The sequence below is a fragment of the Callorhinus ursinus genome, unplaced genomic scaffold, assembly GCF_003265705.2.
Source record: "Callorhinus ursinus isolate GAN/ISIS: 27379988/994484 unplaced genomic scaffold, GSC_fseal_2.0 scaffold13, whole genome shotgun sequence".
NCBI classification, from domain to species: Eukaryota; Metazoa; Chordata; class Mammalia; order Carnivora; family Otariidae; genus Callorhinus; species Callorhinus ursinus.
In genome coordinates, this window is record NW_027397075.1 from 19,890,634 (window position 1) to 19,916,914 (window position 26,281).

The 26,281-nt window shown below is 38.6% G+C and overlaps 1 protein-coding gene across 5 annotated transcripts in view; it reads left to right on the forward strand.

The window, feature by feature from the left end:
• SMYD3 (SET and MYND domain containing 3) overlaps positions 1–26,281 on the forward strand; it is a 698,417-nt gene that overhangs the window by 161,706 nt on the left and 510,430 nt on the right. For all 5 annotated transcript variants that reach the window (XM_025877938.2, XM_073899893.1, XM_073899894.1 and 2 more), the window contains exon 2: positions 14,206–14,269. In XM_025877938.2, coding sequence (XP_025733723.1) covers positions 14,206–14,269 — 64 coding nt within the window. The remainder of the gene's footprint in view (positions 1–14,205; positions 14,270–26,281) is intronic.

Sequence of the window (26,281 nt, forward strand, 5' to 3'; positions counted from 1 at the left end):
CCTGCTAGTCTGCTTCTGTTGTAGCACCAACTTTCCTTGAAGGCAAAAACTATGTCTTTTGTTTCGTATTTTTCCAGAACTATCACAGTCCATGGTATAAAAAGTCTTTTTTTTTTTAAAGATTTTATTTATTTATTTGAGAGAGAGAATGAGAGAGAGAGAGAGCACATGAGAGGGGGGAGGGTCAGAGGGAGAAGCAGACTCCCTGCTGAGCAGGGAGCCTGATGTGGGACTTGATCCTGGGACTCCAGGATCATGACCTGAGCCGAAGGCAGTTGCTTAACCAACTGAGCCACCCAGGCGCCCCATGGTATAAAAAGTCTTTGGTGATTTTATGGTGCAGTGAAATAACAGCAACAACAAGAAGGATGTGGCATCCAAAAGATCTTTGTTTTAGAAAAAAGATAATTAAAATTTACCATTTAAAATATCACATAAATTTTTAAAACCATTTGAGTAATGACATTTCAAAAATTATTTTCTTTCTCATTTTTTTCTGGGGGGGAAATAGATGTTGTAATTTATTGCCATTGGCATTCTTTTAGTTTAGTCAAGGTTGATCAGTTAAAAATTTGTTTTCTAAAGATTATTGTAAATAAGCTATAAACAAGGCAATTACTTTTTAGTAAAATGGCTTAGTTTACCTTAGCAAAGAGTTAATTATCTTTTCTCTCCTGTGCTGAATACTTTCTGCTACTAGCCTAATGAGGGGAGGGCAAACTTGATGCATTATGGTTTCCTCAGCCTTTCCTGTGATCTGTGTAGAAAAATAAAAGCATTCAATTCAGCCTTATTTTATCTGATTCTTTGTTTCTTTTGAGATAAGAGAAAAATGTATAGAAGTTTTTTAGTATTTGGGTGCAGGTGTTAACTTTCTAGAACATTTAAAACTTATGTTGACCAACAATTTTCCCAAAAAGACTAGTTTTTTTTTTCTTTCCCAAAACGCTAGTTTCATTGTTAAATTGTATTCGTGTTTGGTTGCTTCTAAGCTAAGAGGTAATTACCATTTAATTATTTACATTAATATTTCAGTAAATGACTTGTACTGTTACTGTATTTTGATCCAACAATTTAGAGTTAGCTATATGAAGAACTTGAAAACAACTGGGAAAAAAAAGTTTATAAAATTCTGAATTTCTAGAATAGTTAAACTTTTAAAAACATTTCTACTCAACACCGAAGTATTTCTAATGATATCTAAGAATGTCTTTTGAAAGTTTACTATTTTTTTTAATGATTTTATTTATTTATTTGATAGAGAGAGAGAGATAGCGAGAGCAGGAACATAAGCAGGAGGAGTAGGAGAGGGAGAAGCAGGCTTCCCATGGAGCTGGGAGCCTGACGTGGGGCTCGATCCCAGGACGCTGGGATCATGACCTGAGCCAAAGACAGACACTTAACAACTGAGCCACCCAGGTGCCCTGAGAGTTTACTATTAAAAACATCTCTTAAAGGAATAATAATAATCTGATATAAGAAGACTAATATTTAATTAGCACTTTTTATGAACCAAACGCAATGCTAAGAGTTCTACATGTTTTACTTAATTCACATTACAGCCAAGTAATGTTGGTACTGTTAATATTCTCACCTGCATTTAGTGGTTTAGAGAGATTAAATTGCTCAGTATTGCATACCTACTAGGTGATAAACTAGAATTCAGTTCCAGGCCATAGGGTTTACTGTATTATATTCTCTTATGGTGCCTAGTTGAGAAATTAATACAGACACAGTCTGTGAGAAATTGGTTTACAAAACATGCCTCTGACAAGAGATTAAACTCAATAATTTATTAAAAAATATATTGAGTTTAATCTCTTAAAAAGACAACCTAGTAGAAAATGGGTAAATAATATGAACAGGTAATTCACAGAAGAGAAACCTTGAATGGTGAATGAACTTGAATAGGCTGCTCAAAATCTGACCACTTATCAGGAGAATGCCCAATAAAAACCCAGTGATATAGGGGCAGTTGGGTGGCACAGTGGGTTAAGCCTCTGATGACTCCTGGTTTCAGCTCAATTCGTCATCTCAGAATGGTGAGATCTAGCCTTAGGTCTGGCTCTGTGCTCAGCATGGGGTCTGCTTCTCTCTTTCTCCCTCTGACTCTCCCTCTTTCTCTCTCTCTTTCAAATAAATCAGTAAATCTTTATTTAAAAAAAAAAACCCACAGTGGATAACATTCCACATCATTCAGACTGGCAGAACGTAAAATGACAATTTGAAGGGTGTACGAAACATAGATTAAAGGGATCTCTTAAACTGCTGTGGGAGTGTAAAATTCCTGCAACCACTTTGGAGATGCATTTGTTAAAATGCAAAACCTTTAGGATGTGTATTTGCACAACCTGAACCATTCCTCTTCTAGGAAAATGTACTCTAAAGCCGTGGAAGACAGAGTGGGCTCCCCAAGGTCCTTTCAAGGGATCTAGAAGATGAAAGCTATTTTTATAATAATATTGTCATTATTTGCCTTTTTAAGTCTCATTCCATCACTAGTGTATACAGTGGAATTTTCTAGAAGTAATATGACATGTGATTATTCAATAGAAACAGAAGTGAGAATCCAGCTGCCTTCTGTTAAGCCAGGTAATAAAGAGATTTTAAAAAATGCAAAATAGTACCGCTCTCCTCACTAATTTTTGTTTCAGAAAATCTTTTTTAATAGAAATACATTATTTATGTCAACATATAATGGGATTATTAAATGCATTAATAAATATTTTAAAATTTATTAGTTTTACTCTCTATTATGGTAAATACTTATAGCTATACAAATATTTATAGATATAACCCATATAAATAAAACTTCTTTATAGTCCTTTTAGTCTTTTTAAATCCCAAATGAGATCACATGGTTTTGAAAATCATTACATAATGCAAGTATTCATTATAGCATTGTTTATAATACTAAAACATTGGAATCAACCCAGATGTTCATCAGGGTGGATATGATGTTAATTCTATCAATATGGAATTTTAAAATACATTGTGATACATCTTTATTATATACATACACACATTCATACATAATTATATAGGGATCAGATAGTAATATTTGTCAAATATCCCTTACCGCATATGTAAAATAATACGATTTTTTTGAGAATGTTGTATATTTCTGTTTACAAATATATAATAAAATTAAGTACAGTCTTTATTATTAGTTCATATTATTATAGATCTTTTGGCTTTATTTTTTTAAGATTATTTATTTGAGAGTGAGCGAGAGAGATTAGGGGGAGGGGCAGAGGGAAAGGGAGAGAGAGAATCCCAAGCAGACTCCACTGCTGAGCATGGAGTGCCTGAGCCATGACCCTGAGATCATGACCTGAGCCAAAATCAAGAGTTGGATGCTTAACCCACTGAACCACCCAGGCTCCCCTCTAGGGAGCTTTTACTATTATTATCATCATGACTATTGTTTTATATTAGAATAACTTTAGGGACAAAGAAGTATATTTATTACCTGTAGTTGCAGAATTATAAATGAAGTATCCAGGATTAAAGTGCTTTCCTCTTAGAATTTTTTCTGCACAGTTTACCTTTGCTATTCCATACCTGGGAGTGTACTGAGCCTAAGTCCAAATTTTAGGGTAAATGAAATTTCCTTCTTGTACATTTCTAACTTCCATTTTGGTACATTGTCATAGTTTCTCCTATTTTTTCTATGTAGGCCTTCTCAATGTTCCAAATTCTGGTATTTATCTTACTTTCTATACCTACTTTAATTTTTTTTTTATAGATTTTATTATTTATTTGACAGAGAGAGATAGTGAGAGAGAGAGCACAAGCAGGGGGAGCAGCAGGTAGAGGGAGAGGGTGAAGCAGGCTCCTGGCTGAGCAGGGAGCCCAATGTGGGGCTCGATCCCAGGACCCCGGGATCATGACCGGAGCCGAAGGCAGCTGCTTAACCGACTGAGCCACCCAGGCACCCCTCTATACCTACTTTAAAGCAAAATTTCTATTCCAAAAGTCTCACCTAAGTGTTTGGAGAAAAGCAATGTCCTCATTTGATAAATGGAATCTGTGAGGTTGATAGTTGGGGCCACGGGAGAGCCCAGTATTGACCATACCACCTGCTCCCTTGAGGAGGACCACAGAGGTTTGAAAACCCCCCTCACTGACCCATTAACTCATTGCATGGTTGCCGGCTAATGATTATTCTGTAGAAGTCTTTATGAACTTATTGTTAATTACAATGCATTAGTAGGTGTAACATTTAATTCTGTGTGTCGTAAGGACTCTTAAGGTTTATTTTTACTTGGGGACTAGGGCAGCATAGTCCACTTCCTTTCTTTCTTTTTTTTTTAGATTTATTTATTTATTTGAGAGAGAGAGTGTGTGCAAGCATGCCACTGGGGGTGGGTAGAGGGAGCGGGAAAGAATCCTTAAGCAGACTCCCCGCTGAATGAGGAGCCCATCTGGGGTTGAATCTCCAGACCCTGAGATCACAATCTGAGCCCAAATCAAGGATGCTCAGCCAACTAAGCCACCCAGGCTCCCTGTCCACTTTCTTTATAAACTTAAAGTTTCATTTTGTTCTCCAAAAGAGAGAATGAGTTACTTGAGATTTCATTATGCTTATTTCCAAGACTACTTGAGGAAATTTGTAATTAAAATTTAAAGTAATATACTTAATTATAAAATAGAAGGGCAAATTTTTAAAGACGGCAGAAAGAGAAGATGCTTCCGGGCCTCTGAAATGAAGAGATTAGTATAATTAGATAGTGAATTTGGCTTTTGGTTTTCTTGCTGTTAAAGCTAAAATAGATTCATGGTGTTGTTAACTTTCATTTTTATTTTGTTTATTTGAGAGAGAGAGCACGAGGGGGGGGCAAGAGACCCTTGCGATACTTTTGTTTTATTTATTTATTTATTTATTTATTTATTTATTTATTTATTTATTTATTTATAGATATTTATTTATTTGAGAGAGAGTGAAAGCGAGAGAGATCACAGAGGGAGAGGGAGAAGCATACTCACCACTGAGCAGGGAGCCCGAAGCGGGACTCGATCCCAGGACCCCGAGATCATAACCTGAGCCAAAGGCAGATGCTTAACCGACTGAGTCCCCCAAGTGCTCCTAAGTTTCATTTTTTAATTAGAGGAAGATACAGAGAATTCCTCCTTTGTGACAAACTGTTTCCTGGAACTGAAATCAAGGTGACCATCTTTTGCCAGTTTGAACACTTAGGTCATAGAATATTGTTGAAAATGTTGATTAAATATCCCTATACATCTTTGAAATTCTACCCCCATGGTATTTTGATTTTTTTTATATATGCTGGGTGATATTTATACTAGCAATGCTTATATGTTTAAAGGATTTCTGATTTCACTCTTTGGGTGAAATCAGATCTTTTTCTTATTTCTCACATTTTTTCTTATTTTGGATTTCTGGAAGACTTGTGGAAATTGAATACATCTTTTAGACTTACCAGAGTCGTATTACTAGACTGAGCTTAAGAGGTTTCCTATTTAGGAACACAGATGTCATCGTTAGAACAGATCCCTCTTCAGCATTGCATTTTGGTCACAAATTTCTTCAGTTTACTCGTATGCTTTGCCTAAAAAACAGCTGTAAGTCACCAGTTTTAAACATGAAGAGGGGCCTGAGCACATTATGCTAAATTTTGTGGAGAAACATATAATGAAGAAAGTTTAAGTCTGTGCTCTTGTAAAGATGTTTTCTCTTTAACTTGTGGTAGACGTTACCTTGCGTCAAGAAAACAATGTCAGGAGTCGTGATTGACTTTTAATTTTAGTGAAGTTGTAACAATCCTCTGTGATTGTCATTTCTACAAAAGAACTTTCCTAAATGTCGTTAGCTTTTTGAATCAGACCACTCAAGTTAATCATTCTGATCCAAATTAAAAATAATGGTACTAGAAACTTCAGTGAATGGAGATTGAGCCGTGAAACACTTATGGGGAGGGTTGAAACTGGGACTCAGAGCTGAGTACAAAGTGGTACTAGTATAGTGACTGTGAGCGTGCGTGGAGAGGACCAGATTTGTCCCGCCTGTGGGTTTTGCTTTCTTAACAGTCATGGGAGAGGTATATAAGAAACTCTTTTCAGGAAGGGCATAGAAATAGACAATTATCTGAAGCGCTCTGAAAATATTACTCTCAGCACCTCAGTTTTAATTCTGTGCTGGATGGTGTGCTTGGTGCAGCGTGAGCAGGGACTTTGGACCGATGATCTCATGTGGTCCAGCCAACACCTTTACCGGCGATGTGTCGCTCCCATGTTACAGAGAGGAAATTGAGGCCAAGGGAAGTGGCAAGGTTACGCTGCCAGTAGTTAGTGGGTTTGGTGTCTTAGTCACTTGGGGCTACTCTAACAAAAGGTCAGATGGGGTAGCTTTTAAGCACCAGAAGTTTATTTCTCACAGTTCTGGAAGCTGGGAGGGCCAAGCTCAAGGTGCCACATGGTCCAATTCTGGGGAAGGCTTTCTTGCTGCTTCATAGTGGGCGCCTTCCCTCTGTGTCCTCACCTGGCAGAAGGGGTGAGGGGGCTCTTGCGTAAAAAGAAGTGCTTTTTAAGAACACTAATTCCAGGGCACCTGGGTGGCTCGGTTGGTTAAGCATCTGCCTTCGGCTCAGGTCATGATCTCAGGGTCCTGGGATCGAGTCCTGCTTCGGGCTCCCTGCTCGATGGTGAGTCTGCTTCTCTGTCTCCCTCTGTTCTTCCTCCCTGCTCCTTCTCTCTCTCTCAAATAAATAAATAAAATCCTAAAAGAAAGAAAAATTGAAAAAAAAAAAGAACACTAATTCCTAATAAGCTAAGTGCCTGTCACGTTTAAGGATTAAGATTTCTACTCCTGAATGTTGGTGGGGGCACATTCAGATCATAGCACTTGCAGTGCCGATTTTGAACTCTAGACTGCTCTAACATTTTCCCTTTTAGTTAATGGGGACTTCCCTTTTCCTTAACAACAGCCCTACCATCTTCTCTTAGTCACTTTTTATCAGAACATGACTTTTCCTTCATCTCAACTCAGGTCCTATAGTCTGTGCTGCTTCTCAGAACTCGGTTTTGTATTGTGGCTTGTTCTGCAAGTGGTGTGTGTTGTTCTGTCCTTGTTTATCGTGAGCTCCTAGGAGCCGTGACTGTCGTGCCCTCTCTGCATTTATCAACACAGGACCTTGCAGGGTACTGTCTACATGGTGGCCAGTTACTGAACACTTGCTGAATTAACAGTTGAAGTTTATGTTCATCAGGTAGCACTGTCTCCCCAAGTACAATAGCTTTAATTTAGGAGCCAGAGAACAGTGGAAAGAGAAATACCCAAGTCAGATGGTCTGCCTCCCTCGACTCATTTGGCTCAGATGCTTTGCCATGCTTTTCCTCTAAGCACTAATGTGGGTTTAAATTGCTTGTGTTTTGCCCAGGAAGTTATGGTGACTGTGGATCATAGATTCATTTCTTTTCCTGAAATATTAACCATTATGTTTTCTTATTTTGTTCTCTGAATGTTAGAAATCTGAAAGTGATAGGGGATGTAGAAAAATGAATCCAAACCAATTCTGCCTTCCTATATTATGTCTGTGTTATTTTGACCACATCTGCTATTTTGTATTAAGAACTATTTGAGGGGCGCCTGGGTGGCTCAGTCAGTTAAGCGTTTGCCTTCACCTCAGGTCATGATCCTGGGGTCGGGATCAAGCCCAGTGTGGAGCCAGTGTCGGCTCCCTGGTCAGTGGGGAGTCTCCCTCTCCCTCTCCCTCTCCCCCAGCTTGTGCTCTCTCACTCACTCTTGCTCTTTTAAATAAATAAATAAAATCTTAAAAAAAAACTATTTGATAGTTAGCTGGATGGTGGATGTGAAACTCTTTAATTTAAAAAGAAGCCTTTGGGCCCATACCAACATAATTACCATCTGGAAACAAAAATGGAAGATTTCTTTTTTGTATTATTATGAATATTTATGCCAAAGGGAGCTCTGTATGTTTAGCATTTTGCAGTGTATTTTATTTGGTCAGAGGAAAAGTAATTGTACGACCCTTGGATAGAATTGCATGACTTTATTAGGATAATCTCTTTTTCATAGTGGAGAATTTCATTTGCTTCAGAAATTTCCATGGGGAAACAGCCAAGTACTCAGGTACCTGACATTAACATTTTTAATGAGTCAGGATTCTGAGATTTCAATGTTGTTTACAAACATAAAAATTTTTTAAAGAGATATTTCTTTGCTCTCTTTGTTTTAAAAATTATATTTAGACTTCACTTATTTGGTTTTTGCCTTTTAAAAAATTGGAGCTCTTTATTCATAAGACAGTTCATATTCCTCATACTCCACAGAGCCTTTTATGTCTTAATTGTTTGAAGGAATATTTTCATAGGGATTGTTCTCAGAGAATCTTCCTTAAGCCTTGTATTAAGGCAGGGGGTACTACATCAGACATCCCATGGTCAACACTCTTTCTTTAGCAAGTGTAAGTGATGCAGACTCTAATTAATGAGCTCTGTTTTCTTTCTTAGCTAAGATTTCTTCTCAGAGGTCACAGTGATAAGCCATAAACTAAATTTTGGTCCTTGAAAAAGCACAGAGGTGTGCAGAAGATTTCTGGGCACGGATCTTCAGCTCAGAAGAAGAAGCTGCAAAGTCACACAGTGTGCTCTGGTTTGCTTCTGATTGTACAGGGCTGTGCTTCGTCCAGATGAGTTGCTTCGGGGGGCAGGAGGGTTGCCAAGCTTCCTTATGGTTCCTGAGCCTTTGCCTGGACCAGACTGGCCAACAGTGAGTGTCGACAGTGAGATTCTCCTGCAAGGCACGCTGGGAGACTTCTAGGGGATCAAGACATATTGCCTGTGTACTAAGCATGCTATATATGAATGTGTTGTAGATACATTGTTTTCTCTACACAAAGTTTAAAATGGATTCTGCAGGTGCCCGCACTGGCGGGAATTTGAATCACTAGAATTTGTTTTCTTTCTTTCTTTTTTTTTTTTTTTAAAGATTTTATTTATTTGACAGAGAGAGACATAGCAAGAGAGGGAACACAAGCGGGGGAGTGGGAGAGGGAGAAGCAGGGTTCCCCGCCGAGCAGGGAACCTGATGCGGGGCTTGATCCCAGGACTCTGGGATCATGATCTGAGCCGAAGGCAGATGCTTAACCATATAAGCCACCCAGGCGCCCCTAGAATTTGTTTTCTATATTTTTTCCAGGAAACTTCTTTTCCTCTGCCTGGCACCTGCCCATATTAATTTAGGGCAGAATTTTAAACCCTGGGATACTTTCCCCTGCTGATAACCAAGGACAGAGAGACATTTCCTTAAATATTACCCCCATTATTGTGATTTGAAGGAGCCAATTAATCATTTCTTCTTTGATTTTTTTAGAGTGGTTTCTCCTGTATTCATATATAACTTCTTAATTTGTATACTGGAAGAACAAGTAATTTTGCTTTGATTTCCTTTCCTTTCCACATTTCTGTTGCCTATGCTGTTGGAGAAACTCATTATGTCCCAGACTTTACTTGGAAGAGAGGACTTGTTTTGCTCTATGAACCACACTGTTACCTGGGGCACTGAGCAACCTAAGAATTTTCTGTGATTTGACACTGTTCTACAGCATATCACAGTTTGCATGAATAAGTGATAGGGGATTCCTTTTTGCTATCTTAGTGGGTAGAGTTAAAGATAACACTGATTTTGGTGTAAAATAATTTTAATATCTTCTATTTGGGGCTAGAATACTATTTATCTCTTAAGTGGAGAGGGCAAAAGAGGTAAAAAAATTAATCATTTCCTCTTACTGATACATTGCTAACCTATTTACTTAGATTCCTTTACCCTTGTTTTTTTTTTAAAGATTTTATTTATTTATTTGAGAGAGAGAGAGCGTATGAGTGGTGGGGAGGGGCAGATTGCTTTTCGTTCAGAAAGTCCATTTGGACTTCGAGCTAATCATTTTGCAAGCAGGATGTTTCTGCAATCTGCGAAAATTCTGTATTCATTACTTCTCTGTGCCTCAGAGACTACTGTAATTTGCCTTAGAACATGCACAACTTTTGTCATCTTCAAATCTAGTTTATATTTGTTGGCTGTACAACAGAAGCAGAACCGAATCATTTTAGTATTGGAAGGAAACTCATTTAATTCATTCCCCTTTGCAGTGCTGGAATTCGCTTCGCAAGATGCTATTGCTCTGAATCTTCCCCCTGAGAGAGAAGCCGTAACTCTACCAAGGCTCAGTGGTTTTCTGATCAAACACACACAACTTTTCTCTTAGATTCAGTTGACCTTTTTTTGAAACTTGAGAACTTAAATTTGTTTAGTTATTTGATATATAAAAATAACTCTGAACATTTAAATAACTCATATTAAGGAGTTTCCTTCACACATCAAAACGATTAAATTATTTAGGCACTTAGACCAATTTTGGTATTTACTTTGCCAACATTCTGTGTTAAAATTCATCAAAGCTCTGGGTTGGTAGCTGTGGGAGGGAGAGGACACAGTTTGACTTGCTAGTCTGCTCATCACTGACCTTCTGATGTATCTTGATTCTGCTCATTAATTTTTAAAATCGAGAAGAAACACTTCATACAGCTGGGGCTTTTAATTTGCAAGGAACAGAAGTTGCCTCTGAATAACTTATACCAGAAAGAGGGAAATGAGGGAAAGTCTGAGGAGCCAGGTCTGAGGAAGGCAGCATTCAGGGGACCCCAGTGACTCATCCTCAGGACTGTTCCTGCATAAAGCATCCTCTCCCGCTTTTGGCTACCTGTTCTTAGGGTGCCTGGACACACTGGGTATCTTTTGGCAGTTTGGGGCTTCTTTTGTTTTCAGGCTTATTGGGAGCCCAGCTGCCTTCTTTGTTTTTCTCCCACAAATATATTGATTTAAGTCTCAGAGCTGGTAGTGGTTTCCTCTCCTCGTTCATGTTTTGGGTATGTTGGGATGTTTCCCAGGGTGGGGAGTGATACTTAGGTTTGCTGTCTTACTTGCACTGTCATTTTTTTTATGGGGAGAGTTAAGGAGATTGGAAAATTCTGTCAGAATTCTCTCCTGTTTGTTTTTCAGTCTACTGAATCTTGAGTTCCATTCCATTTTGTTATTTATTTGTAAACTTCCTCCTGTGTAATCTTGCAAGACATTTGTTGATGTTATCTGTCTTCTCTATTATGTCATTGTGTTCTATTTCGTTTTGTGGATTTGTCGTGTAACTTTCTGCTTTCCTTCATTTTCTGCTATTTTTACATTTAAATTCGTGATTTGCATATTTATCTCCTTGATTTTCAGTTTTTCTTTTTTTTTTAAGATTTACTTATTTATTTGAGAGAGAGAGGGGTGCAGGGAGGGGCAGAGGGAGAGAGAGAATCCCAAGCAGACTTCTCACTGAGTGCAGAGCCCCATGCAGAGCCTGATCCCACAACCCTGAGATCATGTCTTGAGTCGAAATCAGGAGTTGGATGCTTAACTGACTGAGCCACTCAGGTGCCCCTCAGTTTTTCTTTTGAATGTAAACATTTGAAGTTATAAATGTTCCTGTAAGTATGATGTTTGCTTTATCTCACAAGTTTTTATATTTTTTTGTTATTTAATCTCGTATTTTCAGGACACCTGTCTGGCTCAGTTAGTAGAGCGTGTGACTCTTGATCTCAGGGCTGTGAGTTTGTTCCCCACAATGTGTGTGGAGCCTACTTAATAACAAATATATATATCTTTTCTAATTTTATGATCCTTCTTTGATCCTTGAATTCCGTAAAAGCATGCTCATATATATATTTCCCTGGGTTTCTTTTTGTTACTGATTTCTAATTTAATTCCTTTTTGGTTGGAGAAAATGATCTACATGGTATTGATTCTTTGGGATTTTTGAAATTTGCTCTGTGGTCTACTTTCTGGGCATGTTTTGTAAATGATCAGTGGGTGCTTAAATGGACTTTTTGAATATACTTCATGTAACAGGTGTAAGGGTCTGTGTATTGAGTGAGATCAAGTAAGTTATTCAGCTCCTTATTTATCTGCTTGGTCTGTGAATTCCTGAAAAAGACTTTATATCTTTCTATAGGTATAACTAATACTTACATGGTACTTACTATATTCCAGGCACTATTTTAAGGGCCTTAACATGTATTAACTTACTTTTTTGGTCATTTTTCCCTCAGATCTGTTACTTGTTCTTATATTTTGAGACTGGATATATTTGTCACTAGCTTTCTACACCTGGGAATCAGAGTCTCTTATCATTGAGTATTGACTTTATTCATCTCTAACAAGATTTTTAACTGTAAAGTCCTTTCCCCCCCCTGAAATTGATGTAGTTACACAGGCTTTTTCTTAGGTTAAATTTGCCTGGCATATCGTTTTCATCCTCTTTTGTATGTCCTTTTGTTTGAAGTGTGTCTCATAAATAGCCTATGGGTGGATTTCTTTTTTAAATGGTTTATTTATTTTGGAGAGAGAGAGAGAGAGCATGAGTGGGAGGGGCAGATGGAGAGAGAATCTCAAGTAGACTCTGTGCTGAGTGCGGAGTCCGACCAGGCACTTGATCTCACGACCCTGAGATCACAACCTGAGCCAAAGCCAAGAGTCGTTCGTTTAATCAACTTTGCTGCCTAGGCACCCCGTGGTGGATTTTGTTTGTATCCAGTTTTATCCAAGAGCGGTAATACGGTTGATGGTCAAAGCCAAGAACTTGAAGGCCGGATTACTTGGTTTGCATTGTTGCCTGGGGTGTTGGTATGTGGCAGCTACAATTCTATACTTGGTGAAGGGAGGCATTTTGGCTTCCAAAATCTAAATAGATTTTAACCTCTCCATGTGTTTTATGTTCATGTCTGACCCTCGCTGTCCCAGAAGTGAAGTACCTGGTATGTTTAGGTTCCTATTCTCTTTAGGATTCTTGCTTACCCTTTCAGTATCCCTGCCACCTGTCCTTTATGGTGTTTGCACTGCTCTTTACTTTTTATCTCTTGAAAATGAATTAAAGTATCTGTAAAGTTGTCATAATAAGAATGCTTCCTTACAGGACTGTTTGAAAGTAAGTGTAAGTCATACATGTAAAAATCTATGAAGAGTACCTGGTGCATTCAAAGTGCTTAGAAGGATTTGTTCTTGTTTTGTTACTAATAGTAATATTAGAGTTTGACTTTTAATGCTCTTGGGTACCCTCTATTTATCCACAGTCCTTCCTGCCTTTTGTTTGTCACTATTAATTTTATCATTACATTTATTCTTTTTATTTTATAATTCAACTTTTTCATTTTTGCTTTTTTGTTACACAGGTGATTCAGGGGGATGTAACTTTAGAGCATCTCAATTCAGCATGTCTAAAGTCATAACTGGATTTAATGGAATTTTAAAATCATTTTCCAGAAGGAGTATATTCATAATTAAACTATATGATGAGTTAAGACTTATACAATTTTTATATCTGAGGAGTATAGAATACTTCAACTAGTTGATGGGACTGGATTCTGTATTTCGTATGGAGAGTTAAAACCTCTATGGAGTAAAATTTTTGCTCTCAATGGGAATCTCTGATTTTAATTTATTTTTTTATTAGAATGAACATTAGTGGTCATAATGTGCAGAACAAAGTGAATGGACTTAATGCCATTTGCTAAAAAACAAAATTCAACTGAGTAAAGTTTAAAGATCTTATTGGCTTTATTCAGTGGTTCATGATTTGGGCAGCATCCAATGTAGGAGATAGAAAGTAGCCCTGAGATGCTGTACAAAATGAAAGACTTCTCTAGGCAGAGAGAGAGTAGCAACAAGAAAATGATACTAGGTGAAAAAGTGGGTTACTTTCCTTAGGGGAGAGCGGGGGTCAACCAAGCAGATTACCTAACTAGTAACCCTGATTGACTGGTTTAAGATTTCATTTTTGGGAGAGCCAAAACTGTAGTTAAGTCTCAAACATGATATGGGGCTTAGGAAAAGTGACTGCATTTTGGGTCTTGACTTTTTAACACACTGAAGTATATACTTAAAAATGTTTAAAGTGGTAAATATTATGTTATATATATTTCACCACAATTAAAAAAAGGGACCATTAGCTGTTATGCCCATGTCTCACATGAAAGAAGATGTTCATCAGTGTGAAAATCTAATTCTTACAGGAGCAGACATTGGGGTGAGCAGAACATATTGGCATCAGTATGTTGATTTATGTTTCTTTCTTCAAACATATATGGTTCTCACTCATTTCCTAATGTGAATTTTTTTTTTTTAAACAGGAAGGAAAAGCTGATGCGGTGTTCTCAATGCCGAGTTGCAAAATACTGTAGTGCTAAGTGTCAGGTAAGAATGTTCAGCTACAGGGGCGCCTGGGTGGCTCAATTGGCTCAGCTCAGGTCTTGAGATCGAGCTCTTTGTTGAGCTCCCAGCTCAGCGTGGAGTCGGCTTGTCCTTCTCTCTCTGCCCTCCCTCCACATGCTCTCTCTCATCCTCTCTTTCTCTCTCTGAAATAAATGAATAAATAAAAAGAATGTTCAGCTCTATGTAAGTGAACCCTTCAAGTTCTCTCCTCTGAATTTGTGCTCCATTATGCCCATTGGCCTATTGGTTTTTTTTTTTATAATCTTTGATTTATTTTAACTTATTTTCCTTTAATTTAAAAATTAATGTGTATGGTAAAATATCATTTATATGATATCTATATATATAAACTAAATATGTAATATCCATATATCATGAAAAAAATGTTCACTCCTATCTTCTTGTCCTCCTGACCTCAGTCCCATTGTCCAGAGATACCTAGTTTCTTATGTCTTTGCAACATTTTCTACTCCTAACACATTCGAATATTTATTCTCTTTATTAGAAAAACAGAAATGGGTTAATTTTATATACCTAAATTCTCCTTTTCATTTTATAACCTGTCCAGAGGACCCTTTGGTCTCATCCCACTGTTTCCATTACATGAATGCACCACAGTTGTTACTTCTTCTTTAATGAATGCTTAACTTTTTTTTTCAATATTTGGTATTGCCAGTTATGGACCAAGTATCTTTTTGTACACATTTCTGCACACTTCACAAATTAGTTGTAGGGTAAATTCTTCCCAGCTGTATCGATGAGTAAAAGGATACATGATTTTGAATTTTTAGATAGTGCCAAATTGCGTTCCAAGAGTTTAATTTAGGACAACTGACAGAGAGTCTGTGAGAGTACCATTGTTAATGTCTTGGAAATTCTTTAAAGGGTGTATAATTAACATTCCAACATAACCTTTTCTTCTAACCTTATGATTAATCATTTTATAAGAAATGTAATTATGCTGTAATGAATTGCGTCATAATAAAATAATTGGAGGTTTTGTGTCTGTGTCACTTGCTCTCAACCTTCCACCCATCATTTTTGTTTCTTATTTTGGGGTGTGTGTGTGTGTGTGTGTGTGTGTGTATGCGCGTGTGCACGCACGCACACACGTGGACATCTAGTGTTCTTCTTTTCCTTTTTTGGCATCTAGGCCATGCTTATCTGAGGGAGTTTCGCTCTCTCACTTTCTCCTATGAAAGTAATTTCTCCAGACTGCAAATAGAGTGATCTTAACAGAGAAGAAACCTAAGCAAACAAGCATACAAATTAATCAGACGACCCAAGTTCTAATGACCGTTGTGCCATTAGCTCGTTAAATTGTTCCGAAGAAAGCATGGTAACTCTCTGGGCCTCAGCTTCCTAATCTGTACTACTAATAAGAACTAAGATTTACAAGATCTCTCCTGTGTGCCAGGTACTGTTTTATTCTGTTTACTCCTGTATGAATCTTGGGAGATTACTACCATTGTGCTTGTTTTGCCAGTCAGGGGGCTGAGCTACAGAATCTTAAGTAACCTGCCAAACATCCTATACCTAATAGGTGTGGAATTTGGATCCAGAGTTCTAATTTCTCTTCTAAGCCCAAATTTTATTTTTGTTCTAACATTCTGATTAGGTGTAGCTTTCTGTTTCCTGTGCTATTCACATTTTTTCCTGGCTTTTGTTTTGTTTTTAATAAGGGTGCAACCCAATCCCCAAGGAACACAAAACAAAAAATACTAAAATAGAAGGTTTGAAGTAACACTTTCCTAATAAAAATAGGGAATGTGAGAAATAATTGGATTATTTTTGCCTCATTTTGTAAAGCAAAAATTCTGTAACAGAACGATACAAGATTTATATAAGATCATTAGTAATAATAATAAGAAAAAGCAAATTATGAAAACAAAGCCATCCTTTTTTCTACAAGATAAATTCTAGATAGACTATTTTATGGTGATGTTATCTATCTTATTCATGTGAAACTGAGATTCGTTTCAAGGAACTTCAAATTAAGAAGACTATATATAGAACCAACAAATTACATATATCTTCTGGATGAATTTTCTTTCCAGTTTCAATGACCTAAACATTTACTTTATTTTCTCCAGTTTTTATGTTTTTTCTCCAATGCTACTTCCTCCTTTTGTCGTACACTCAAGGAAGAAAAAACATGATCTGATTAGAATGTGTTGAGGGAGTTTGGTGGTGGGTGTGTCATTTCGATTCATTGTCGTGCATGTACTCTGACCACATATATTAACTGCTTACTGTAGCATCAATAATAATGTCATCGTCAGATATACTGTAGAAAGTAATGGGACAATAGCTAGTAAGTTGGAAGATACCATATATAAGCCAACTAGTGCATATGCTTGTATGTGTGAGGGGGATGGGATGTGTGTAGAGGCGGGATGGGAGTCAAAGATTGGCCAGAACACATGCATTTAAACTGCCCTGTTTAACTCACCCTTCAGGTACATAATTAAACATTGTAATTATTGTGGATTCCTACAAAGCACCACAAAATTAAACTGACAAACTGAACTATGAACAGTAATGAACAGGAGGCAAACACCCTCAGAATGGAAATTGATATAGAGGATGTGAATTTGTAGCATAAAATCTATAATATATTTGCCCTGGAGGGACATAACTTTGGTTCTTTAGCTTAGCATTTGATGTGTGGGGCCATGGCATCAACGAGTCATGTGAGGGAGGCTATTGAGGTATTATGAGGTATAATATCCCTCACGCCCATAAGGGTGGTTTCAGTGTTAATTGGTTTTCACATTTCATTTTTAAACAGAAAAGTAAAGTAAGAAGACTGAATGTTTCCTCCAGCTTCCTTCCCCATTCCTACTTCTGTTTTCCGGAGGTAATGTCTATGTGTTTGTTTTGTGACTGGAGGATACACACAAAACTGTTCATCTACACTTCATACCTAGTGTTCACATATATGTATATATTGACTGCTATGTTCACTATTGTTTCTTATACTGGAGAGTGTTTTGTCATCAGTGGCTTTGTAATTCCTCTGTGGATACCTTATTATGATGTGTCATATAATGCGATAGAGGGCTTATATATAGGAACCAGTCTGGTTTATATATAACCAGAGCATCATAGGTGATTTTGAAATGAAAGAGGAGGAGTGGGCTAAGTTTTCTTTTAAAAATGCATGCTCAGGGGCACCTGGGTGGCTCAGTCAGTTGAGTGTTTGCCTTTGGCTAAGGTCATGATCACAGGGTCCTGGGATCGAGTCCCACATCGGGCTCCCTGCTTAGCAGGGAGCCTCCTTCTCCCTCTGCCCCTCCTCCTCGCTCATGCTTGCGTGTGTGCACACCCTCTCTCTCTGAAAGAAATAAAATCTTAAAAAAAACACGCTCAAAATTTGCAATGTTGCTAACAAGTAAACCAATTTCAAGCAAATTCACCAATTATTATTTTACTTCTTCTGGATTTAACTTGATTCATAATATCTACATTTCTGATTGAATTAATTGCTGAGCAAAATAAGCAGCTGCATACTGTACCAAATTATAATTTATATACTTTTAAAAAGTATTAGCAGGGAGAGGGCCTGTTTTATTTAATAATTATAGACCTCTTTAAAAATGTGAGTCCTGGGTGCCTGGGTGGCTCAGTTGTTAAGCGTCTGCCTTCAGCTCAGGTCATGATTTCAGGGTCCTGGAATCGAGCCCCGCATCGGGCTCTCTGCTCAGAGGGAAGCCTGCTTGTGTTCCCTCTCTCTGGCTGTCTCTCTCTGTCAAATAAATAAATAAAATCTTTGAAAAACAAAAATAAAAATGTGAGTCTTATTTATCGCTTTACATTTTATGTTTAGTTATAGAATGATCTGATTTATTTGTGATGAATCTCATATTAGTCAGCACTAACAGTGCGATTTAATAAGTTGGGGTCTAGAATATAACACTCAATAATGGTAATAATGGAGAAAACCAAGCCCTTTGTTTGTTTCATAAATAGTTCTGTGCCAGCTTCAGACTGAGAGGACATTAACTGAGTGTTCTGTAGGGAAGTTGGCTTCATATCTAATTGTAAATAAAAAGAGAATACCGTGTAAAGGTTGAAATTATTTGATCATATTTAAGTTTTTGACTTCTACCAACATCTGGGGCCCTAAGCTTGTCTTTGCTCACTTTGCATCCACCGGCTGAATGCTCCCATCTGCTCCCATGACTTCAGTTGACATCTGTACGTTAATCATTCTTGAGACTCCATCTCCAGCCTTCTCCTTTCTCCCAAGGACCACACCCATACTTTACGGGGTACCTCTACTTTGGTGGTGCACGCATATCTCAAGTGCCATATAGCAGGTCCTCAGTGCATGATCTTTGCCCAAACCTGCTTTTGTTCTCGATTTTCAGCCACAGTGAATAATCCACCAACCACCCAGCAGTCTGAGTTGCCAGGCTGGAATCATCTTCAGTTGATGTCCTTTCTTGGCCCCACGCCCAGTTAATCAACATGTCCCGCTGATTTTACTACTTAAGATCTAAATTGGTTTGCTTCTCTAGTTTCTCCACCAGCTCCTGTGTGCGTGTGCCTCTGACCTCTCTGCTATGCTGACTGCAGTCTGTGCCTCCTGCCCGCTCCTTTCCTCCTTCCTACATGGGAGCCAGAGCGATCGTTTCGTTCTAGAGTGTGATCATGGCTGTCACTCGTCAGCGGAAAGCCCTGGCCCTGTTCCTCAGGATGAAATTCAAGCTTGTGGATTTTGCTATGCTTTTACTTCTGAGCCTTTGACTATGTGACTCCTTGGGCTTGGACCCAGACCTGACCCCCTACCTACTGAACTCCTACTTATCCTCTATAACCCAGATTAAATGTCACTCCCTCCTTTCCTAAACTCCTGAGACTAGTTTGTGTCCATCCTTTTTCACACAAATTATCTTAATTACTGGTTTAATTGGCTGTTTCTGCAGTTAGATAGCCAGGCTCATTCAGGGGGTACATTATTGTTCCCTGACGAAGATGTAACATGATTGGTTAAGTGAATGAATGAATAATACATTCATCAGTGATACTCGTTGGTTGGAATTAGTTTTTGAAACATTACGTTATCTGTAAATCTGTCCGTAGTAATCTTTCTTTTTATTTTTTTTAGTTGAAATATAATTGTCCTACAACACTGTGTTAGTTTTAGGTGTGTAACATAATGATGTGATATATGTATATATTGTGAAATGATCATCACGATCAGTTGTTAACATCCATCACCACAGATAATTATAATCTTCTTTCTTGTGATAAGAACTTTTAAGATCTACCATCTTAGAAATTTTTAAATACACAATACAGTATTGGGGCGCCTGGGTGGCTCAGTCGGTTATGCATCGGACCCTTCATTTTAGCTCAGGTGCTGATGTCAGGGTTGTGAGTTTAAGCCCTGCATTGGGCTCCATGCTGGGCATGGAGCCTACTTAAAAAATACGTGTGTGTGTACACACACACACACACACACACACACATGTGCACACACCCATTATAATAGTCATCGTCTTGTGTATTACATTTCCAAGACTTTTTAAATTTATAACCTGAAGTTTGTACCTTCTGATCACTGCACTCATTTCCCTGATGCCGTATTCCCTGCCTGTGGCAACTGCTTTTCTGTTCTTTGTATCTGAGTTTGGTTCTTTTTAGAATCTATGTGGGGAAGTATTTTCTGAGCCACCTGTGAGGCATTATGTGTTGACTTCCTGCGCTGGTAGGTAAGGGGATTTAGCTCACCTATGTCAGCATCTCCTTTTTCTCCCTCTTCCTATATAGTTATCTCCAGAGTTTATCCAATAGATATTTTTTGAATAGCTACTAGCTAGTCCCTGTTCTAAGTTATTCTGGGGGTTGCGGTGGTGGGTAGTTAGCAGTGAGCAAGTGAAGAAGATCCTGGCTTTCCTAAAGCTTATGTTATAGATGCAGGAAAGACAGATAGGGACAAATACCCACAATTATATGAGTGAATGTTCTTTGGATGAGCAGGAGCTCACCTTTGAAAAGGTTATTACAGAAGGACTTCCTGCAGAGGTGACATTTGACCTGGGACCTAATTGCCAAAAGTAGCCAGCCATGGAAAGCTCTGGAACAAATGTTTTACATAGAAAGAACAGCAGATGTGAAGGAACTGAAGCAGGAACAAACTTGTCATGTTAGAGGAATAAAGTGGAGTTGGATAATGGTGGATATTTGTTATTGTACATGTGTCCAGACCCATAGAATGGACAGCAGCAGTGTTCCCCATGGACTTTGGGTGATAATGATATTTCACTGTAGGTTCATTCCTTGTAATAAATGTCCCATCTGGTGGGGATGTTGATGATACAGGTGGCTGTGCATGTGGAGTGGTTAGGGAGTTATATGGGCATCCTCTGTACCATCCTCTCAATTTTGCTGTGAATTTAAAACTCTGCTAAAAAAATTAAGTCTTAAAAAAATAAGTACAGGAAAGAATAGGAGTTGAAGGTGAGGCTGGTGAGTGAGGATAGGAAGGACCTGATTATGGATCCATCCATCCACTGATTTACTTAGCAAATAGGGTCAACACTAGGACCTTCCTAGGCTCTGGCGCAATATTATTGAACAAGACACAGAAAGAAAGCCTTTGCCCAATGGAACTTATATTTTCTCAGTATGGCAGGTAATAAATTAATAAAGTGGTATATAATATTATCTTTGTGCCTAAAATAAAGGGTATAAAAGCACAGAGATTGGGAGGTTGTTTTGTGTGTTTGTGTATACGTATATACATGTATGCATACCTGTGTACACACACTGTATACCTATTCCTATATATCAAATGTACAGACATTGGGGAAATCTATAGATATATCTATACTTTTTGTAAAGAGATCTGTCTCCATCCACCTACCTACCTATCTACACACCTACCTACCTACCTACCTATCTACTTGTCTTATCATCTGTTAATCTGTCTGTCAGTCTAAGACCAGTCAGGAGTGGCATTTGAGTGGACACCTGAAAGAAGTAATCAAGACATGCCAAGGGGCGCCTGGGTGGCTCAGTTGGTTAAGCAACTGCCATCGGCTCAGGTCATGATCTTGGAGTCCCGGGATCGAGTCCCACAGCAGGCTTCCTGCTCAACAGGGAGTCTGCTTCTTCCTCTGATCCTCCCCGCTCTCATGCTCTCTCTCTATCTCATTCTCTCTGAAATAAATAAATAAAATCTTAAAAAAAAAAAAGAAGACGTGCCAAGATTGGGAGAAGAGAGTTTCAGGCTGGATGCACATCAAATGGAAAAGGAAGAATGAATATGGTATGTTCAAGAAGGACAAGAAGGCCAGATGGTGGACCAGGGGCAGCAGCAGATGTTGAAGGAGATAAGATTGGAGAGATGGGAGGGGCTGGGTTATGATAAGGCCCTTATAGGCTATGGCTAAAAATATACATAAAAATATACATCTGTGTGTGATGGGCTGCTACTATAGGGTTCTAAGGGGGGAAGGAGGGTCATTATTAATGTGTGATTGAGATTTTAAAGGAATCCTTCTGACTGCTGTGGGGATAGCTTACAGAGGAGTAGAGGTAGGGGGTGAAGAGCCAGTCAGGAGCTTATGATAGTAATCTGGTCATCATATGATGGTGGCTAGGATTACAGTAGTGGCATCAAAGAGGATCAGGCAGATTTGAAGGAAGCATTGCCTGAATATGCTCCTGGATGCATTCGTTCATTCATTGGTTTGAGAGTTCATTGTGTGCTAAGCACTGATCTAGTCAAGAGCTTGGATGGCTTGGATTAGAGTAGCAGCAGCGAGGCGTTCAGAAGTGATTGGATCTGAGACCTATTTTGAAGGTGTAGCTCAACGTTTGCCAATAGGTTAGATGTAAGAGGTAAGACAAAAAGAACAGTCAGAGGTGACTTCCAGCTTTCTGACCTGAGCAGCTTTGGGTGAATGGTGGTGCCATTTAGTGACTTACAGAAATCTAAGGGAAGAGGAGGTTCTGGGAGGGCAATTTTAATACCCAAGTTTTAAGTTTGTGCCTATTGAATATACTTGTGGAGATGTTGAATAGGCAACTGATATGCTTGTGTGGAGCTCAGAAGAGGGGCGGGCACTGCGTGAAAAAAAATAAAAAGAATGAATATAGGATGGGGAGGGAGAAGAATCAAGAAAGACTTGTTTTTGGCTTTAGCATTTGGGAAGATGATGATTGCATTTATGATGTGGGGAAGACTATATAAGACATCTCAGATGGGAAAAATCTGCTTTGGCCCTGTTAGTTTGGGGATAACTGTTATACATCTGTTAGGATCAATTTCCCCTTCTTGAGTTTTTAACTTTAAACAATATGGGCAAACCTCCATCTGTGTTTTATCAAGCATAGTCATCTCCCCTTAGCCACCATTTCCCTTTCTGCATTTCCAGTTACTTGAAGTCAGCTGCATCTCAAAAATATTAGATAGAAAATTCCAGAGATAAACAGTTTGTAAGTTTTAAATTGCATGCTGTTCTGAGAAGCGTGGTGAAATCTTGCGCTGTCCCACACTGTCCCATTCCTCCCATGTGGGACCTGAATCATCTCTTTGTCCAGCATATTCACGCTGTATATACTACTTGTTAGTCACATCTCCTAGGTGTGTATGTGTAGGAAAAAAGTAGTATATATAGGGTTTGGTACTATGCGCAGTTTCAGGCATCCACTGGAGTCTTAGAACTGTCCCTCTTGGATAAGGTGGATCTACTTTATAGACAGTGTCTCTTGATTCCCTCCTTTTAAAGGTGAACATAGTGTTCCCACTGATCCGCTCTTATCACCCTATTTCCCATAATTTGCCAGTGTACCTTCACTTTTGTATTATCAAGATTAATATTTACATTCTGTTCTGGAACACAAAGATAGGTCCTGTCTAGGGGTGCCTGGGTGGCTCAGTCAGTTAAGCATCTGATTCTTGATTTCGGCTCAGGTCATGATCTCAGGGTTGTGAGATGGAGCCCTGTGTCTGGTTCTGTGTTGGGCATGGAGCCTGCTTAAGATTCTCTCTCTCCCTCTGCCCCTTCCCCACACCTCTCTCCACCTCGTGCCTGCTCTCTCTTTTTTAAATTAATTAATTTTTTATTAACATATAATGTATTATTTGTTTCAGGGGTACAGGTCTGTGATTCATCAGTCTTACACAATTCACAGCGTTCGCCATAGCACATGCCCTCCCCAGTGTCCATCACCCAGCCACCCCATCCCTCCCACCCCCCCTCCACTCCAGCAACCTCAGTTTGTTTCCTGAGATTAAGAGTCTCTTATGGTTTGTCTTCCTGTCTGGTTTCATCTTATTTCATTTTTCCCTCCCTTCCCCTATGATCCTCTGTCTTGTTTCTCAAATTCCTCAAATTTATCTGGATTCTCCATTTTGACACTCCTTTGCTTACTCAGAATCATTCCAGTAGCAAAGAGGTGTTTTCAGACTGTTTGGCATGCAGACTTTTGGTTAAGTCTCTCTTTTTAATGCTACTTTTCAATCCCCTTCAGTGCCCGACATAAACTCTGTGATGCTAGATTCCTGTTGGATTTCTGCTTGGTAGGTTGGCTCCCCTCTCAGAAAAGACTTTGAGGGTAACTGCCATTTGATGTGGACTCCACTGCCCTGTTTGTATAGCCTGTCTCACCCCCACTTTCTAGACATGATGTTGAACTCCTCATTCATTGACGGCCATTCTAATACACTTTGGGAGTTAAAAACTTGATAGTTACTTGTACGAGGGCTAAAATACGTGTGCTCCATCACTGTGTTCCAGTAGAACTTGGTGCTGACATTCTGATTAATTCAGCATGGAGGTTTCTTTCAAAGAAGATTGGAAGTCTGTAGAGGTAAATGAGTTATTTTGCCTTTCTAGCTAAAATATATCAATTAGGTCATTCCATCTTCATATGATCTCTCACTAGATCAGAGATTGGCAAATGTTTTTGTAGTGGTTCAGATAATAAATATTGTAGGCATTGTGGGCTGTAGATTTGTCACAACTACTCAACTCTTGTTGTGTGATAGGCGGGAGTGTAAATTGTAAGGGTGGCTATGTTTTAATAAAACTTTATGAAAGCAGGTGGCAGAATGGATTTGACCTGAATCGTACACTAGATGATCACTGAATCACTTTGGGGTACTAATATTATTATTTATTATATGATTCCTCAGTTAACCAGGAGACTGTAATTTCCATTTTCTGAAGAAGTAATACTTTTTTCTTATTTCTTATGTCAATTTGATGCCCTATGACAATTCTCCTGCCTCACTCCGTCTTTATATTTGGTTCTATCTGTCTAATTTGATTAAGGCTAGTGGGAAGGCACTCTTGTTCTACACTCGATGCAGCATTCAGTAAGCTTTGAAAGTGATAAGTCTAAAGTCTATCACTAGGTCTCTCATGTGCTCTGAGGAGATTTTATGCAAGATTTTAATCAATATCTGTCAGTCAGCTGAGACACCTGGCTTAGCTTTCCACTTTTCTTTTTCCAGTTTCCAACTTTTTAGACCTTTGTGTATCTGCCAACCTGCAATTCAATACTGGACTGCTTTTGAAGCATGAAGAGGGAGATACTGTTTATTCGCTATAAAATGGTTTATGAGGGACTGGATAGCTGTTGGGTCTCTCTCTTTTCTTTCCTGCAAGTTTCATGGCAACTCAACTATCCCAGTTATGCTCATAGTAAATTTCTGTCAATATTGTTTGTGAGTGGAATTGATCATGACTAGGTGGTAAAAAGATCATAACAGTCTTTCACACAGAAGATGTTCAGTTAGTGGCATTAGTGATAAAATTGTTGAATAAATGACTTAAAAGAACTTATTTTCTGTTTGCATATTTTAAGCCAATTTCTTCATCCTTAATGATCCAAAATTTGAAAAAAATACTGTTCCAAATTTTCAGCTGTGTAAGCCTAATGTGGGCAAGATTCGGACCTATTTTGACATAATTCAGATTTCTGTTCCTGTGGATATTACAGAGTCATGGATTTTATAATTGGGAGGCTGCCTTCAAGAACATTGAATCTAGTCTTCTTACAGAATAAATATCTGCTGAGCCCAGGTCATGAATTACATGTGTTTTACCCAAACCAGGCTCAATACATGTTGTCAAACTCCATCCCACATAATAATAAGCTGCTCTAAAATGAGTCTTTTTTAAATTTTTTTTTAAAGATTTTATTTATTTATTTGACAGACACAGCGAGAGAGGGAACACAAGCAGGGGGAGTGGGAGAGGGAGAAGCAGGTTTTCCGCAGAGCGGGGAGCCCGATGCGGAGTTCCATCCCAGGACCCTGGGATCATGACCTGAGCTGAAGGCAGACGCTTAATGACTGAGCCACCCAGGCGCCCCTAAAACGAGTCTTTACTCCAACCCAAATCCAATCTTTGACAGTATTTATATGGGTTCTTGAGCTCTAGTGACTTTGTTTCCAAGGAGGAGTGGGAAATGTCATAGTAGTGCTAAGGTCATTTTGTGTAAGAAAGAAGAAGTAAATTGATTTTCTTTCTCTGCGGTAACATCTCATCTGTAAATTCTCTTCTTTAGTCATAAGGATCATGTCTGACTGGCCAAAGAAAGTATTGTTAGAGAGTTTACTGGCTTTTCTTCTTTTTGGGTGGCCTTAATTTTAAATAATGATAAATATATAGTAAGTTAGATCTTCTATAAATGGTACTGGTTTAGGAAGAAATCATCAGATACCTATCAAACACCTGTACATGCAAGATGTACCTAATTGGTAATACACTTATTTATTTTTTTAAAAGATTTTTTAATTTATTAATTTAGAGAGCATGCACAAGTGGGAGGAGGGTCAGAAGGAGAGGGAGAGAGAGAGAGAGTCTTAAGCCAACTCCATTCTGAGTGCGGAGCCCTTCACGGGACTCAATGCCAGGATCCTATCATGACCTGAGCTGAAATCAAGGGTCTGACACTTAACCGACTAAGCCACCCAGGTGCTCCCCTAGTACACACTTACTTTTAAAAACCAGACATGAACAAAACTAA